Source organism: Anabas testudineus, chromosome 15, assembly GCF_900324465.2.
Source record: "Anabas testudineus chromosome 15, fAnaTes1.2, whole genome shotgun sequence".
Lineage (NCBI taxonomy): Eukaryota > Metazoa > Chordata > Actinopteri > Anabantiformes > Anabantidae > Anabas > Anabas testudineus.
Window position 1 is genome coordinate 9,777,712 of NC_046624.1, and position 19,657 is coordinate 9,797,368.

General features: G+C 39.3%; 1 protein-coding gene across 2 annotated transcripts; it reads right to left on the reverse strand.

Annotated features, from left to right (window-relative positions):
- Nucleotides 1–1,096: 1,096 nt before the first annotated feature.
- Nucleotides 1,097–5,771, reverse strand: tmem72 (transmembrane protein 72). 2 transcript variants are annotated; one of them, XM_026355323.1, is made up of 6 exons: nucleotides 5,744–5,771; nucleotides 5,489–5,657; nucleotides 3,330–3,396; nucleotides 2,584–2,655; nucleotides 2,044–2,183; nucleotides 1,097–1,797 (listed from the first exon to the last, which is right to left on the reverse strand). In XM_026355323.1, the coding sequence occupies exons 2-6, from the start codon at nucleotides 5,562–5,564 to the stop codon at nucleotides 1,358–1,360; spliced, it is 795 nt and encodes a 264-aa protein (XP_026211108.1). In that variant the 5' UTR covers nucleotides 5,565–5,657; nucleotides 5,744–5,771; the 3' UTR covers nucleotides 1,097–1,357. The 2 variants fall into 2 exon arrangements, with proteins under 2 accessions (XP_026211108.1, XP_026211107.1); XM_026355322.1 differs by having other exon boundaries at nucleotides 5,489–5,765.
- Nucleotides 5,772–19,657: the final 13,886 nt, after the last annotated feature.

Here is a 19,657-nt window from a genome sequence, read left to right on the forward strand (position 1 = left end):
GAAAAGGTTGTTTTATTCAGCTAATGTTGTGCTTTTTTATTTTATATTTTATGATAGGGATCTTATGTCCTATACAAAGAACAACTGATCTGCAATTGTTTTTCTCTTTTGTATGTGCAGTGATAAGAAATCCATTATCACAGCTGCCCTTAAAGCAGCTACTCTGTGTTTTTTTTTTCCATCTCAGCAGTAAAGGAAGAAGTGCCTGCTAAGATTTATTTCTCCCATCCTGTTTTTGAGCCTGGATCTCTCATTTAGGAAACTGTTGTAGGGTGGAAACACAAACTGTAGGAAGTCTCTCTCTCTCTCTCTCTCTCTCTCTCTCTCTCTCTCTCTCTCTCTCTCTCTCTCTCTCTCTCTCGCTCTCTGTTTTTGTCTGAGTAGGATTCATGACTAACACGCACACAGAGGAAGTAGGAAGTAAGTTGTTCCAACCTATCTCACAGAAAACAGCTCATTCTACAGAATATAGATTTGACCAAGTTGGTGGAAACGTATAGATGGGAACTGGAAAAAATATAATTTTCTTCTCCTTTGTTATTGATAGAAACACGTATGAAACATGCATGTACGACAATAACCCAGTTTCACCTGAATGCTTATTATGTGCATGTGTATTTTCACGTGTCTGCTGTCTGGCCCCAGTTCTCAGTGAGGGGTTTTCTGATGAATGAGGCTCTCTGCTTTTATTGATTCTCGCTTTAGTTTTGATACTGCAAAGAGATTGATTCTTAAGGCTACCTACAGTTTTATACCTACAGTTCAGTTAACAAAGGACCGAGGAATACCGTGTGTGTGTGTGTACCTGTGTGTGTTTTGACAGATCAAAACAGTATTGATTTATGACCTGAAGCACCTGCACAAGCCTCTGATGCCTGCTACTCCCAGTCACATTCACACTTATTTTCTCTGATGCTGACTGAGTAAAACAGTTGATCTAATTTATTACCTCATGAATAATGCATGCTGCACTAACTGGATTGGATTGCTCGGCATTAACGTCTGCTCTTCAATCAATGACGGCTTAGCAAAAACAGACTAAAAGGCACCAGAAACTATAGATAAAAATTATTTAATTTTTGATTGAACGCACAAATTTAAGGGTAATCTTGTATAATAATTAATCTTTTTAAAGAAAAATATACAAATCAGTAGAACATTCAGTAGAAAATCTAATCATCTTCATATTTTAGTTGTGTAATTACATAAAATAAACAGCCAATATTACTCAACACTGAAAAATATTTGACATTTCATAATCTTATTTTTTAGCTGAAAACCTGCCATCAGTATGAATACATTACACATGCCTTCCATTGTCATCAGTAAAGAGCTCAGTCGGGGTGCAGAGGGATGTTCAGTCAGTAATCATAGGCGCAGTGTCTGAGGCGGTGTCTGGTTCTTGCTCACAGTAGCTGTCTATCTCCTCCATCTCTCTCTCCACAGGCTCCTCTTTACCTCTAAACCATATCAATCTCCTCTCTTTCCTGCTCCTCCTTTCTTTGCCTATTTCTTTAGGTGCTGCTGTCTGCTCCACATCAAGCATGGCCTGTATGCTCTCACTTCTGTCTCCAAGGCCGAGGCAGAGGTCTGGAGTTGTGTGAGCTACTTCCCTTCCTCTCCTGCCTATCATCATGTGGAAGAATGACACAGTGCTTTCTGAGCCTGCTCGCTCTGCCACACAGACCGTGGTCAGGCCTTTGTCGCTGTAGTTCTCCTGTGGCTTTTTTGGAGACTTGGTCTTTGCTTTCTTGCTTAGTATAAAGTTGAAAAGGGCTGTGACCAGTAGCATTGTCCCTGCAATCAGAAGATATTTTAATGCATTTTTGCACTGGAAGACATTTTCTTACATTAGGAACAATTTTACAGTTATATTAATGATGACTGATTTTCACTTTGCTTTTAGAGTCCTGCTATTGTGCACGCTGACTGTGCCACACTGCGATGAGCTGTAACTTAAAAGGCAGTACTGTAAAGTAAAATGTAATGTAACCATTATTGCTGCGCCATTTTTGTAGTATTGTTCCTGCCGGGCTGTTTTACCTGGGATAACTGCATGCCACACCAACACAGGGTGCAAGAAGCAGACCACAGACATGATGGAGTAATACAGAAATTTATGGAAGCCACCAATGCCTGCCATCTTCCCCCACAACACAAAAAGCTGCCAGTCTGGAGGACAGCTATAGAGATAAAAGGGAGAAAGAAGAGGCATGAGACAGGCTCATCGTCAGGCTCTGTCCTCAGCTAAGGAGCTTCAATTTACCACCAATTGCTTATCTTCATACTTGTAAGGACTGAGAAATCATATAATCTTTTCAGTATAAATAACCATATGATTCAATGCTGGTAAGGCAGATATCATGTCAATCAGCATCCATGTAAAAATAATAACAATGACATACTTTATTGACTCAGTTAGGGAAATTGTGGTTGGACAGCTGCCAGACAGTGGCATATTGGTGCTACCACGAGGTATCGGTGTCTTGTCTGAGGGCACTTAGAATAAGGAAGTAGTCCCTACAAAAGTGCTACAGTCTTCTTACAAATCATAGATGTTCCAGATGAATGTTGTGTACTCACGGAAGGCACATGATCAAGAGAGCATCCAGGAAATAGGCCAGTTCCAACATCATGATACAAACAGATGACACTCTGGGAGGAGAAATATGTTTAGTGCCTGATGAAACTGATACAGTCTCAATGATAAAATCATTACACGTAGTTAGAAGCCTATGACAAACAAACTACACAGAAGAGAAATCACCTGTATAATGTAGCAGATCTTATATATACTACATGGCAAAATATGGGTTTAAGTAGGCTGGTACCATCTAATCCAGTGAACTATAAAATGTCCTATCTTTGAAGCATCATCGCTGAGTTCTGTGTTTCTGTTTTTGCAGCAATCATCCTTCTTTGTGTGTGCTGACAAAATAAACAATCATGCATTTTTGGTCTCCAGTGGGAGAAGTTTTTGTGTCGCTCTGTGGGAGCTTGGCTGTGGGCCACAAAGATAATAATGAGTAGCAGAGAAAGACTGGTCTCCTTTTCTGCCCTCTGCATCCACATCATCCCTCTGGCTTCTTTCTAATATGTTCTTGCAAGTGTGTATATATGTCCATGTGTGCATACTGCAAGTTAAGTATTTTAATTGTTTTCTAAAAGCCCTTGGGCTTCACATTCTTTGCCATATTAAAATCCTGGCGGATGGTTTGTAACCCTGGAATGCTGCCACCGGTGCAGTCTCGAGCAGGGCCAGAGTCAGGAGTGCTTTGAAAGATTTAAATTCTTACAATATGTTTTAAATACAAAAACTGGAAACTCACAGCAGGTAGATTGCAAGGCTGTTGAAATCTCCCTCTTGTAGGGTCTCCACTCCCACAGCACACAGAACTTGAAAAGACATAGTAGACAGATGTGAGCTTATTCTGTCCACCAGATGTCAGGCTTAGTTCAGGGTTTTTTCATTAGTAGCAGGCATGGTAGCAGTAGGCTCAAAGTTGTATGGATGCAGCTAATATTTTCACTGTGATGCTGCTGCTGCTTCACTGTCATGTTGCTTTCATTAGTGTGCTCTTGCAGCCTTGTTGATGAGGCAGTTGTGAGTAATTCGTTTAATTTCTGACTAAAAGCCATTTCCCTAATTGAGCAATAAACATGGCTTAAAGGAACCCGGCCTGAACTCACATTCCAGGTGGTACTGTAGTATGAAACCTATATACACACGATAAAAACATAGAGAACACTTAATGTTTCAGATGTTTCTGTCATGGTCACAGAATTTTGGTAACAACATACTCATGTTTGCAATTATCAGTGCCAGCAGGCAAAGTAATTTTATTTGAACAGCCACTTACCAGATCACAGATTTTTTTTTTTTTTTTTTTTTTTTGCGCATGTACCACAGTCATATGAAAGAGTCTGATGAGAACATTGATCCCACTCTAATGCTCCAGAAAGCAGGTGGTAAGCTTTGCATGAAAACTGAAACAGGGAAACAGCTAGACCTCCTAACTCTGAGAACACACTTATGAGTACCCCTAAAGCTTCATAAATTCACTTGTTACAGTCCATAATATTTAGTTAATAGCTTGTCAACAGTTTTGTAGGGGTCATATGCCTTAACTGTTTTTGCAGACAGAGTAACGGCCTAGCTGGACACTTCCTAGCTAATGTCATCTTTTGGCAGAACAAACCTCACTGGGCTAAGCTCAGAAGCTGCTGGCTATATTTTTATGGGCAGGTATTAGAGTAAATATTCTCATCTAATTCTTGGCAAGAAATCCACTATTGTTGTAAAGACTCTCCAAATCTCAGGACTGATGTGAAAAGTATGAAAAGTGTTGCAGAAAAACGGTATTGTAAACCAATGTCTATTCCGTGAATGAGGTAAGCATGGTTAAGTGATGCTTGCCACTAAACATATTGAAGCAATTTCTCCTACATGTTTACCAGAAATTCAGAGATAAATTCTGCACCAGAGGGAAATGTTGCTAAATGGTTTCTGGTAGTTTATAGAGTGTGAGCAGGATCGACACTGCATATACATGACCTGGATATTATGTGTGTTCCCTGCATGTGTTGTCTGTCTACAGAACACACACAGAGGCAGACATGGCATTAACGCGCAGCACCTACGCACCAGGTGTGAACGTGCAACAGCCTGTGATCGCATAAGCCTGCAAACGAGTGCGATACTCGATTTTGTGCAATGTGAGGCACATGTCTCTCAGCAAATCTTCAGTGCCTGCAACTGTTTAAATTTAAGTGGAGGAGGGGGGGGGGTCATATTTTTTGAAGGAGGCAGCAACCAGAGAGCCATTTCCCCTGTGATGATTTACTGTGGCTAAGAGAGCTGCGTGCAATCTTTCCCAGCGTGCCCGAGGAAAGAACATGGAGCATCGGTAATAGCAAGTTTATGAATGATCAATTATGTTTTTATACTTCACATATCAAAAAGGTTTGGTGTTGCTGGAGGTCAAGAATACAGTGACCCTATCCATCACCATCTGACCTTCTCACATTTTTGGTTTATGAAGTCTTTATAGAGCACAGGTGGATAACCCTCCCCTACAAGAGAGAGCTTAAAGATACTTTAAAAGGTAATATACATTTTAAAGTTGATATTTTTATAGATCAAAGATCTGATTCATATAGATTGACCTAATTTCATTATAGAGTCCGATATTAGCTTAAAACAACATGTTTCGGCACGTGTGTGTGTGCTGAAACATGGCATGTAAAAAGTATAATTAGTGCTACTGCAATGAGTGCTACTAATAATAACTTTTAAACCTTTATTTTTATAAAACTGTGTATTGTGAACTCTGCCTTGACCAACGTATCACAAAGGATCTGGGGTTTGTTGTGTGTCTGCTAGTGTATCCAAGGAACTCAATCATGCCCACGCTGAAACAATAAGTGTACACATGGCTCTTAATTTAATCTTATATGTATTTTGTTTGTTTTGATATTTTTATCTTACCTGTTGCTGTAGAAACACCAAGGATCCTGCAGGCACACTCCACTACAATCCACCATATGCTCCCTGAGTTCCCCATGACCTCAAATACTTTCCCTCTTCACTGATTCAAAGAGGTAGCCTTCACAGTTGTCTAACACTATCTCAAATAGTTGGTCACCTGGTAGTAAAGCTGCATTCAAGACATGTAGTTCAGTGTTAGATACATGGATGGTTGTTAGTTAGTCTCCACAAGCACCATAATGTGGATAAGTTTACCTCAGAAAGATTTGTGACTCAATGCCCCTGTTGCTCGAATAACTGCTAATCAGCCTCTCTCTCTCTCTCTCTCTCTCTCTCTCTCTCTCACACACACACACACACACACACACACACACACACACACACACACACACACACACACTCGCACACACACACACAGAGTAACAGTACCACTTTCGGCTGGTTTTGCATTCCACCTTGGACATCGTCAAGGTGAAATTGGTAAACTATGTCATTAAAATTGGTTAGAAATTATCTGCCGAGTCATACACACACATTTGTGCACACATACACACACACACACACATTCAGCATTAACATTAATTTACATGCAACCTTGAACTGCAAGTTGCATCCCATCTAAAGTAGATAATTTCTTGATCCCAAACTTGCTTTTGTTATTCCTGTGAGTAATTTCACCCTGAGTTAATTTCAATAATTCAGTGTAATCAAAGGATCAGAAACACTTTTTATTTATTATTATTTACCACAACAGTCAACTTCCAATTTGGCATCCACATTTTTTCAGCAAAAGCTTGCAGCTTACGTCAGTAAAAAAGCAAATTCCACTTAGCGTGCAGTTTATTTGAATGCACCACTGACTCTTTGCACTTAGTGAACAGTGTGAAAATGCAATCCATTTAGAACCTCTGCATAAATGCAAACCCGCATAAAAACTGACGCAAGTTTGGCTGCGGTATAATCATGTCCAGGCACAGTATGAGCAAACTGGAACAGGGGAATAGACATGGCATACATGAGCACACACACACACAGACACACACACTCCTGGTAGAGTGAAAAGTAAGCTACGTAAATCTCCTTAAATCTTTAACAAAGACACTTTGTGTTTTTGCACTGGTTTACGTTGTTCCTGGCTTAGCGTCCAGGTTATTTCTGGCATAGAGTTTAGAGTTATTGTTAGTGAATGTATGTGAGCAGTGCTGCTAAAGCTACTTATAGTAGGTACAAACTGACAAAAGTCACATTTTGAGGTATAGGACAGAGCTGGATAGTTAATGCGATGCAATGTTGTAATGGAACTATTGTAATTGGAACTATTGGCATAACTTGTTAACACTTTATTAATCCTTAATATATCAAGCACATTCTTTAGGTTAGTATGGGCTGTTGCAAAAACTGACTGCTATGTTACTTCATTTAAAAGTTGTTCTACATTGATATGATTATTTTATCCTACCTTATTTTTCAGTGAGCATTTTACCCAACCTTGCACACTCACACAATAATGGGAGCAGATATATAAAGCACTGGCTTAATTATCAGAAGCTTGAGGTTCAGTGTCTCTTCAGTGACACCCTCACATGTGGACAGGAACTGAATTATTATGTGATTTCACTGAAGGCATCTCATTCTTCATTAAATCACACACTCACATATGGCTGCAGTGCATTATTGTGCACGAACCAGATGAGCGAGGAATGTATACTGTGCTTGTTATCTGAGCCATAACACCATAGCCACAGTTGACTGTGTGTTTGTGTTTATTTGACATGCTTGGCCCTCATAATGACATGAAAAACAGCCTCATAAAAACACAATTTATGTTAATAAGTCGCTGTGTGTTGTGAGGGGATCGTTGCTGTCATTTACTGCACATTGTGATTCTTATGGTAATTGTCAGAACATGCCAGAGGGTAGAGGAGTGTAAATAATTGTGCCTGATTGCCATCTAGTGAGACTGTAAATCTAATGTTACAGTATAAATACAGCCTCATGTTTTCATTTGGTCTGTGCAGCTACACAGAGACACGTCCACATCTCCTCTTGTCACTCAGCTTCACCCAGCCCGACCACCTCACCTCTCTCCCTCTTCCTGAACTTTCACTTGCCTGCTCCTGTGTTCTCTCACTCTGTAATCATCCCCATATTACGCCTCCTCACCTTCCTAATCACCACGGCTTCACACCATTCACACACACTCCTCCATTTAATCCACTGTGCCTATGGGCATGGGACCAGAGATTAGCCATGATCTCTGTTTCTTAGCTTTGCGTGGTGTGTGTGTCTGGTGCTTGTCAGAACCAGTAAAAACAGCTCTAATCTTAATTACACCAGTAGCTTTAGTACCTTCTGCCATTGCTTTGCTCTGATATTCCCTCCATAATCACCTCCTGCAGGCTGTTTTATCTAGAGGCTAAAGGAGGGTGCCTAAAAGACTCATCTACTGTAAAGGGAATATATTAATATTTTGTTCTCCAACCTTATTGGATGTATGTGGCTAGTCCATGGCAGGACACCTGCAGCACCAGGTATCCTGCAACGCTGGAGCCACGTTTGCAAATCCAGGGAGCCACCTTGTGGTAGCAAGGTGTTGGTGCAGCCTAAACGTCATTTGATGGTCATGATTATAGATGATGATCTAGATGAGCTATGAAGCAAATTAGTTTTTTTCATGTTGACACTGACCAGTAACAAAGTGTCTTGTTTACAGGCTCTTTTTTTCTATAATCCCATTTATATAATATTTATTTTTTTATAATATTAAAAGGTTAGAAGCATCACCCAGAGAGATTAAGTAGGCGCAGGACAAATATGCAATTGCGAAATAGTTATAAATCATAAAGGAGGTTTTGGGAAGACAAAGTGGATATGTAATGTCTGCCTGTTCAGTGTCACACAATCAACACAGATTTTAAACATCACTGTGAGCTGGTGATGTGCATTTCATAGCATTCAGACCTCCCATGCTTTTACCAAAAAATTTATAGTGTTGGTGGGGCACTATATAAGTCATTTCAGATTTACGGTGTCAGATAGCAACAGCCTGGTGCAAGGCTGCCACACAAAGTCAAGTTAGCAGAACTCTCATGTTGATAAAGCAAACTTATAAAAATATATGGAGTCAGAATACTTTATCAGAAGAACTCACTGGGTGGCCCCATAAGGAATCATTTCCAAAACTCACTAATAACCTGGCAACACCTGGATTTATTTGGAATCATCTGATGAATATAAATTTAATTTTAAGCACCATTTAACCTGCATCATATAAAGAGAAAATCTGCATCTTTAGCTGCTAAATGTGTCACTATATTCATCAGCTAGTTGCTAACGACCATTTTGTCCTGTGCCTGTAGTGTACAATGAATTTTGAAGCTTTAAAACTTAAAACTGCTGCACAAAGGATGTAGCTGTTAGGTTGACTAAAACCAAAACAAGTAAAGAGATGGCAAAATGCTCAGACTGCAAATGAGAACTCACAGAAGAAAATGATATCTGGTAAGATATTCTCACCATTGCTTTATTTTGTCTGAGGAGTGTGTGATGTTTTAATTCCTGCCTACACAGGGTGTAAATAAGCTGATTAAAGACAACATAGAAGTGTCCAGTTTGCTGACATCAAATTCTCACGTGTTGGTATGGATGGAAGTGGTGATCTTTGGCTTCACAGTCATGAATGAAAAGCCAGCAAATAATCAATTATTCTCTGTTCCTCTTCCAGAGCTAATGTTAAACTGTCACATCTTGGCTATTTTAGGTTTTGATTTAAGCACAGCTGAGTCAGGAACTTGACACACTGTATAATAAGACAGCGTGATTTTGATCTGCTGTGTGTATTCAGCACATACCACTGGGGTCATCAACAGTTTTTGTGGTGATTACGTTGGCGAATTAGTCTCTCTCCTTTCATTTTAAATGACAGAGTATTATAATGAGCCAAAACACTGCTTCCTCTTTTTCCCATCATCCCGTGGAACAGCCTGTCTCGATGTTAATGTAAAGCTTTTCAGTCTGCTGTCTTTCATCTGTCTTCATTGCCTTTTCACCAGCTCACGCAAAGGCCTAAGTAGCAAAAAAACAACTTAGCTCTTTTGATTGTGACATGTGCCATCAGATGAGTGAAGCATTTCTTGCTGGGCAGTGACAGTAGGTGTCCTGTCAGTGTAGTCTAATGGTTTTATACCAGGTCATTATCTTGAGTAGTTGCAGGACCACACTGTCCTCACTTATTGTCTAGCAGAAGCAAAGTGAAGGAATGCAGTATAAAGTAAGTGGGCACACACACACATGTGCACACACAATTAGATTCACACACTGATAGTGAACAGAGTGGAGAACTGTAAGCAATCAGAGTTTGGCCTTGGTACTGAGGAGTTCAGATATTTTTTTTTTTTGTTATTTTTCTTTTTGTATGAAACAACATTTCTGTCCCATGAGTAGTTATTCTGTGGTTAGAGTATAAAGTCTTAAAGAGGGAGTATTTGCCCTGTAACTGAGAGGTTGCAGCGCAAACCCAGGCCCCACTGTTCCCTCTGGACTCAAGTCAGCCTTCAATGTGGCCTGGTTGGCCCATGTTGGCTTTGATGCACATGCCTTCTTCAGTGATTCAAATCTCACAGAAGGAAGTGAGTTAAAATCGATTTAAAATATGAATAAAAAATTCAAGGGAACCTGCGGTATAGTATGTGTAGCATCATCTCCTCAATGATACTATCTGAGATGGTGAAGTATTTCATTGTAAACAGAAAAACTATTATATCGTAAAAATAGTTAGGCATTCTTTAAATGAAACCCAAACATTAGTCATATAAATCTGCTCTTCATTTCTTCCTTGTTCCTACTCAGAAGTGGAAGAAAAGCTTTCACGGTAATATGGCCTGGCCTATAAAGAATTTCTAAGGTCCTCAGAGACAAAAGCCCCACTTTAAAGCATGTAGAGGTTTTAGAGGAAAGAAGCTAAAGTCAACAATCCTGAATGCACCACTGCGTGCAATAGACTATAAGAGCATGACAGTGGATATGGAAGGTACTTCCTTCCTTTGGAAATATTATTGTATATCATAGTGTATAACAGTGTAAGTGTGTATGTAGGATGATTAACACAGCTAACGTGCAGGCTTTTTGGTGACCTCCCATCACAATACACATTAAGGGTCTGCTTGGAATTAAGTGGAAAATCATGTTACTGTACTGTCCATTTGGGAGCAGTAAAATACAGTCCTGGTTCACATATATCACTTTCAAATAGGTTAAATTTAGTTAATACAGGCAAAGGTCACACGGCACTCTAAAACATTCTTTGGTTTCTACATATTACACAATTGTTTTCAGCCAGACCAGTTTTTGTCGATACACACATTTTGAGTGCGAGTGCATATTGTTGTGTGTGTCCATGTGCGTGTGTGCACGCTGCTGTTTAAGAAGAATGTCACCTAAATTGCAGACCTCACCTTGCCCCTTTCTTTCTCCAGCCATTCAAAGATCTATTTAGAGTTCAGACTTGGGTTTAGAGTTATGGTCTGCCGTTAAAAAGTGATTTGAAGGTTTAAAGAAAGACTGTTTCTACTCGGTACTTCCTCACAGAGTAAGCAATGTAATTACAACTATAAATACTATAACTTATTTCTCAAAGGCGTATAATGTAAACATAAAGTGTCAATTAAAGACATAAGACTTCATTCAACATTTATTCTTTTTGAAAATGCAGAACCACCTGAATGAAATTTACAGAACAAAAACAAGTTCAGTAAACTTCAGACATTAAGTTGACTTGACAGACAGATTTGTTTTCTTTTTACATTTCTGCTTTTGTGTGTGTGTGGTTTAATGTAACCCCTGTTTAAAAAGGTAAGATAACATATGTGCTTTGTGTATGACGTTGTGACTGAATATGATGCTATCTTTGTTTAACATTATTTTTATTTTTACACACAGAAACTTTTCCTCATGAACCCATTAAATGAATATCTGAGAGTTTAAACTCATAAACAATGTATGTTTGCTTTGTATCTTTAAAAGCACAATTTAATGGATGAATTCATTCAACTTACTATTTAAAGTCATAAGTCAGGACAGTTCTTTGTAAGAAAACATGCATTTTGATGCATGACAGACACAAATCTATATATTTCATAAGTTAACAAGAAAGTAATGCATTAATTTGACTAAATTAGTTTTCCAGTGTATCCTGTGAAAAAAAAGCGTCTTTAAAATCATGACAAGAAATGCAAAACACAGACAAGGAAATCTGTCAAGTTCAACTTAACCAACAGGGACACAATAGACATAGTACAAATACAGCCAACTGGCATACAACCCAGAGACGGATATTTTATAGTCTGCTATAATGCAGTATTTATGTAAGTTTGTCTAGCCCCTCTGTGTATGTCAAGGCCACAAACCAAGAGTGAATTTAATAGCCTCAAAGGCTCAGACAGATGGTGATCAGTTTTGTGTTTCTATGTTTCTGGGCCACCGGAGACCAAAGCCGAGAAAGTGGAGCTCCTGTTTGACTGGTCGTTGTAGATTTGGATGGACCCATGATTGGGAAAATGTAAGAGTCCAGAAAATAAAATGTCTCTGATTAGAAGATTGGCCAATGTCGACACGGGTTAGTTGTCCTTCAACAGTAAATGAAATACAAAAAAGAAAAGTGCAGTCCTTTGTATACATTTTCCAAACACACAATCCCTAATTATGTGGCTGACTTTAACAACTGTCAGCCTTGTCTAAAGACAGCTAATAAATTGAGTGATTAAGTTCAAGATCTTGTTTAAGAGAGTGGAATCATGTCATATTGTATGCCACATTTTAAACACTGTGTCATTAGTCATGCTTACTGCCCTCATACTGAATATCAAACGGAAATTTATCATCCTCTAAATCCTTTACATATGGCTGTGTTTTATGAGTGTGTTCGGTGGTCAGGGTGAGGGCCATCCTTCAGCCTGGTTAAATGCTTCCATACTGTTGCATTTTGCCAACCGCAGCTGGTTGCGCAATTGCACCAATGAGTATAGGCCTCAATCAAGGACAGCCCGCCAGGAAGATCGCTCCGGCTGATAGCAAGTTTGAATGCACATGCTTCATGCGTACGTGCAAATGGACGCATTTATGAACCCATGCACACATGTCAGGAAAAGAGTTTGAGTTTTTAAAGACTGTAACAACATCCAGGGAGCTACGTGAATGTTTTTGCTCAATTTGTGAGGCAGCGAGATTGGAGTCACACATCATAATAAGACAGATTTGTTAACTTTATTATTAGAACAAAAAAAAAAAAAAAAAAAAATTAAAACTACAAAATTAAAGATAAACATCATGTGACTGCAGTTTAACTAAATCCTCTGAGGACATTTTAATTTCTAAAACATGAATTTTATGACTTTCTAAGAAAAGTAATCCTCTACAGCTTTATGAGAAAAGACAGGCTGGATGATAGTAATTCATGAATAGTTTATTCTGGCATACACAAACTCATTACGGGCAAGCAAAGGGTTTCTTTTGTACAAATATGACTAACTTCATGGTAATAATGGCTACACCACATTCTGAGTGTGTGGATATCACACACATGACTCACATACAGGAAGAGCACTTGCTAATTTCTTCTTCTTTTAGCGCCTTCTTTTATGCTGACAAGCTGTGAGTGACAACAGATGGATTCTAAAAGTGAAAATAAAAACATTATGACTTTAAAAGTGATAAAACACTGAACATATCATACAAAGAATTATAAAATATTTCTAAATTGACAGGTACGAGAAGTCAAAAAGGAAGAGAAAGGAGCAAACAAGCCATTGAAACCAGATGGATGGGTTGGCAACACCTGCCAGAGTGAGGTGTCTTTCTCTGACACTAGATGGATGTGTTGCCTCTACGCTGGTTTTCTTATCAATCCTACCTAATCTTTCACAGCTCCTTTGTGAACCTGTGACCTTGTTTGACCACACAGAACTGCTCCATCAGCAGGGTCATGGCCGCACATTAACCCTCTCGACTGACATCATGGGTCACCCTCGCTTGGAGCAGTTGCTTTGGCAACACGACTTCATGGAATAGGTCAATGATTTCAACGCAAGTATTGGTTCCTATAATATGCAAGATTGCCGACGTGTTGCAGAAGGTGATGTGAAAAATCAAAGACAGATGAGAGGAAAAGGAGAGGATCAATTGTAGTGATTGGTGGGAGGTTAAGACGGAGGTCAATGGGACTTCATAAAGCCGAGTGCTCGCAATTTGTGAAAAGGCAAAGATTTCAATTGTAGGTATAATGTGAAGTGGTGACTGTGAGGCGTGAGCTCCCAAGAGTCTTTTTTCAGCCAGGGTCATTTGTCTAAATGGTGAAAATCAGCACAGTAATAAATCATGCATGAAATGAATGTTTATCCTTAACAAAACACAGCAACAAAACACAAGAGTTTGACTCGTCCTCCATGCAAAAATATAAAGAAACACGATTCTGTTGTAGTAAAAACATTGGTAGGAACAACTATAATTGTTTCAGTACATGATACCTGGTAAGTGTTATTCACTGGGGGTGGATGACATTACATGATAGCAAAAGTAAAGATGCAATTATTTGTTCTGTGTTGTAACTCCTAACCCTCCGGTATCCTTTTTCTTTCTTTTCTGATTACTGCAGTTCTGGTTTTCGTCCAGACGAGAAGAGTTTTGGTTTTGCTTGCTTACATTTCTGTAATTTAAGTAAGTTTCATCCTCTCTGGAATCCACCTGCACACAAAAAATAATGCAAAAATTAAATATAACTTTGTATTCCCAGAAATCCAAAAACAGTTTTTCAAATGACATGGACACCCGATGACTTTATAGTTCGTCCTCTTCACAACCTGCTCTTTCTAGGGGTAGGGTCAGAACTTCACAGAATGACTCCGCAGGGCTGTCGACCCCCGCATCTGCTTCAGTACACGTCAACCTGACTAAAAGCCAAGAGCAATAAACATGCCTTTAGGGTCTACTTACACCCCATGTTTCAGCTGTTTCCAGAAATACAGTGAGAAATGAGCAGAGGTACCACAAGTGTGGTTATCAAAATGAAACTGTACACTGATAACAATGCCCCGAACCCTTAACCCTAACACAATAAGATAACACTTATAGGGGAGATGATACTTTAAGGTTATTTTGCTTCTAATATAGTATTTCCATATTTTATTTTTTGTTTCTTTATTTTATTTAAAGGTTTTAATGCCTGACTTTTACTTGATGTCTTTTAGGCTACAAAAATTTTGTCAAAGTTGCATAAGCATGAATCACTCTTTGAGTTTCTAGCCGAAATAGAATTTAACTCGTCAATCTAAGCATCAACTGTGTCCATGCCATGCTCAGGAAATACGTCCCATGACCTGAGGGAAATCCAAGATGCTTCATTCAATCTCCACATACCACACTCTCAGAAGAATTTAGCTGCTCAGTGACGCCTGACACTACACCTTGTCCAGATTTCATGGTAACTTTCTTTGATGGAGATCACACCATGATATATCCTTACAGTCGTGACCTTTGACACTGAGGCCTCTGGCGACCACGCACAATCTGTGAATGAGCAATCTAAACATGACGTGGTATTACGTACCATATCTTCACATCTTGACTCAGTGTGTCTGATGTTAGAATGAAATATAACATTACATGGGATAGCAAGTACAAGTAAAATATTGCAATAGAAACATCACATAAGCACAATGATACACACATTTAGACTTGTAGGACTGACAAAACAGAATAAAATAACAGATTTTCATTATTACATACTTCACTCTCAACATCTATACACAAACAAAGACACACATAGATCCCCATCTTTCCTTTAACAAATGCCAACATGTGCCAGACCCGTGCTAATGGCTGCAGAGCTCATGGTTTCTCCTGTAAAAACATGTGCTAATTACGACATGCATCATATGATTTGTCACATGAGGAAAATAAAGGAAATGAATTTAAAAATGAATGGGGTTTTTACACAGTCTGTGTTTCTTACATGTTTTTTCAAGGAGAAAAAGACCTGTAAGGTTATCTGCATCGTAAGACAAACAAATGATGCAGGCTTGATGACTTAATGAGCTCACGGTGCACGTCACCATCATAAACAAGGGTGCACTTTGTTAGTGACATTGAATGGGGACGTACATTTTCTATAATAGTTGTAATGGCTTTTTGTAACGGCTATTACAAAATTGCAGCTGGTGTAAGAGTAACTGGTCTTTTGGAAAGTAAATTTCAACTGATAAGTCAAAGACTCCAAGTGCTTAATAAAGCACTTACATATTTAAATCTAGTTCTGGTTTATTCATGCGTTGAACAGTAGTTCACCAATACTGTCTTCATAAGCCTACATGCTTGATTTAGATCATCACTCATGCCTGACAAAGACCAAATACACAGAGAGACAAACTATTCTGTTTTAGGTGATAAAGTACAGATTCGCTTCACAAATTGAGTCTGTGTTTGAGATGTTTCCCCGAGGACCCCATGAAACGAGCCTGACCACAGCCTAAACAAATGCCAGACAGATAAACCCGCAATGAACATCTCTCACTCGCACAAAGACACACACACGATGTAGACACACTGTACACATACAAAATATAGACAAGAATCATGATAGTCACAGTAAATTAAAAAAATAAATTCTCTTGTTACTGAATCAAAAGAATAAATCCCAGCTTTCTGTGTATTTGCATTTGTTGTTAATGTAATTTAAATTATTTAAATGATAAAGAACTACATAAGAAATATTATAAAACTATGATACATCTGAACTGAAAACCTTTCAGTTCTTGAGACAAACAATTTGCAAATGTTTATCTCAATATAAGACAGTTTAACTGGACCACGTTCCATGAATTTGTTTCCAGAAATGTCACAGGTGAAGTGAAGTGACACAAGTGGTTGCTGTAAACTAACACTGGCCGTATAGTTACACAAGGAGACTCCTACATTTCTTTCAGGAAGCTCATCATAAATCATACATCAGCCGACTGAGCCTTGGCCCTGCTGAAAAAACCCATTCGACCACCAGCCTTAAGCTGTGGCCATGACACTGGAGTGTGAATGTGATCCCAGTAGCCCCGAATTGCGACACGTGTTAAAGCTGCATTTGATAGTGTTTATCCAAAGGGACATGTTGGATTATGACTGGATAAAATGGCCCTGGGCTGTCTTTGCAACTGCTTGAGTGGAGTGCTCACCAGCGTGGGTTTTTGGTGAGCTGGGGCGGCAGGAAACCAGTTTAATCCATCAGGATCAGGCCATTAAATCCCAGACAGATTCAATTAAAGGAAAAAATAATTACATCTGCCACAATAACGTAACACAGCAAAAACACAATGCTGTCTCAGACGCCCACAGTTCAGGAAAGCAGCAAGTCTGGAGTTTCGAAACAGCTTTTCATCACACATTTCTTCATACGCAGCATGGAGGGGTCCTGCACAGTGATTGTGATCTCATGCGTGTAAATGTAAAAGGAAAGTCTGCTGAACTGAAAGCAAATGCTGATCTATGTACTTGTTAAGTGTTGAGAAAATCTTCTTCAACCTGAACTGAAGCAGAATGTTAATGGGTTTCAAATTAAAATTGTTATAGTTGTCCAAATATTTCTGCGTCTTTCCATGCAAACCTGACCAGCTGTGCAAATATGAATGATTTGCCCATAGGGAGTATTAGCTTTCATTTCATACAAGAGCCCTGTGGCAGACACTGACAGACAAGCTAATGCAGATAGGGTTCAAACTTCAGAAATAAAAAACGCATAAAGGACACCTAATCTATCAGGATAATAGAAACGGTCTCAACCTCAGACATAGAACCAGTAGAAGCAAAGCGCTCTAATCTTTTCCAGAGGTAGCTGTCTTGCCTTCATATCTAATCAGTATAAAGATTTTTTGCTTATTTTGGAGAGAGATCAGAAAGATGCAGATATTGTAATAAAGCCTTTGTATGTTAAAGGTTTTCAGTGGAATGGTAACTTGTCCTGAGGTTAATAACAAGTGTTTGATGCTTCATTGAAAAGCACTAAAAGAATAATTCTGCATGTTTTTTGATTGATACCAATCATCTGTCTTTTAAATATATGACTAACGCAAGCTGTTGGTGTTTTTATATGGCCTAAACAAACACAATAGTAATTTAGGCATCAGATGTGCTAGAAGGTGGGTCCTGCTGCCTGCAGGATAGATGCTATCTTTTTGCTAAGCTAATTATTTTGTAATTCAGGCCTGATCAATACACGTAAGTGGTTCAAACTTTAGCGAACAGCAGAGATGCCTTACAACTACCTTAAAAACCCACTGCAGACGCAGTATAGGCAACAAACCAGTCAACCATGCAGCCCTAGTTCCTCATGTACCCTCTCATTACCAGTCACACAGAGGGTCACAGTTCCAGCCCTGCTCTACAATGCAAAATCAATTCCTTTTATCTCTTTTTAAGCCTTTTATAGCTACTACACGTGTGACAGTATGACAGCTGTTCCTGCCCCCTCTTCCTCTGCCTTTTTCCCCATTTTATCAGTCTTAATAAAGTTCAAGATAGTGCCTTAAAGCTCAGACGCTTCCCAGAAGCCCCCTGTTGGCCTTCAGATCTGGCCAGCCACATTGACTGGCCAGTGCAGGCCTGGGAACGAGACATCTCTTATCAAAATCACAGCGCAACACGGACCTGCTAATCAATCTCACCTGATAACAGTGATTCAGCACAAGTAGAGGAAGAGAAGGAGTTATAAAGAGGAGTTGAAAGGCACAATAAAATATGGAAGGGAAGAGCTGCATCAAAGGAGGAGATTCACACAGAGAGTTTTATCTCGGTACGAAATTCTAACCCATAATTTAGCTACCACGTGTAAACAATGCTTTCGAGTAAATCTTGTGTGACTACAGCCTGTCCTGTGAAACAAACCAAATACTGCTCACATTTCTCAGCCTGGTTAAATGTGGAGCACAGAGGCCTGCTGGGATTGTTAGGGAGGTCTGGAAGGTAGATGGTTTTAATGTGTATATGTTCACTGCAGGGTTCCTTGTAGTAAACCTTCACCATCATCACTGACTCACACTATTATGGCCCAGTAAAGATTTGCACAAAACCCTTATTAGAATGACATCCGCGTAGTCCACGCCTCAAATTGTGTACCATTAATTCAGAAAATATGCTGTACTCTACTACTGTCACATAATAAATGCAGTTTCTTGTTTAACTGTTATTGAGTGTTATGACCAAAGACAAAGAGACGGAGCCTTCTGAAAAAGGCAGAAGAGGAGGGAAAGTAACCAGTCCTGACTACACTGATTGGTCTCCATACTTTTCTTCCCCCTGTCCTCTTAAATGAGATTCAAGTGAAAGCCACAGTGGCTGAATAGCTGCCACACAGAGCCACAGATAGACATACAGTTCCAGTCAAAGCCAGCTCAGATTTCAACGGCCAACCAACATCTGAGCAGCGAATTATCGCAGCTTCTTGACCATTATGCACCTCTTGAATGGTCTCAATTCCCTGTTAATGGCATCCATGCATTTGCAAAGCGAGGAAGTGAAAGACTTGGTTCGCCAAAGAAGAAAAGAGAGAAACTGATTTCACATTCACCTCCCAAAACCTTTCACTGCACGTACAGCTATCAGAAACAAAGCAGCTTTTGTCTGGGAAGTCTGAGGTTAACGGAGTGTTGTTCGTGTCCAGAGGCAGGCCACTGGGAACTGCCATGCCTTCTGACACACACTTATACAATTACTTACAAAGAAATGTTTACATTTAAGTGATTGCGAAAAAAAAATTATTTAAAAAATTAGTTTTAAGTTTTTTGTCCACCTCAGCATTTTCTGTAGGAAATAAATTAACATAAAAAATACCCAAGTAGCCTCTTATTGTCTTTGTTTAGTTCATTTGTGGTCGGAAAAGGCTAGGGTGGAGCATTATCACTAACAAATGGTAAGGATCACGGCTAAACAGATTGGACATTGTGATAAACATGAACAGATACTAAAACAGACTGGGTAATGCTTTGTTCTCTCCTTCTGTCTGAACAAGTAAAAAATGCTGCTTGCTTTAATAGTACCTGCACCTCAAGGCTAACGATGGCTTTTTGTCAATGCAACACTGGCACGCTTAGAGGCCAAATCATGTTATATTTGCAGAAACTGTCGGGCAACAGAAGC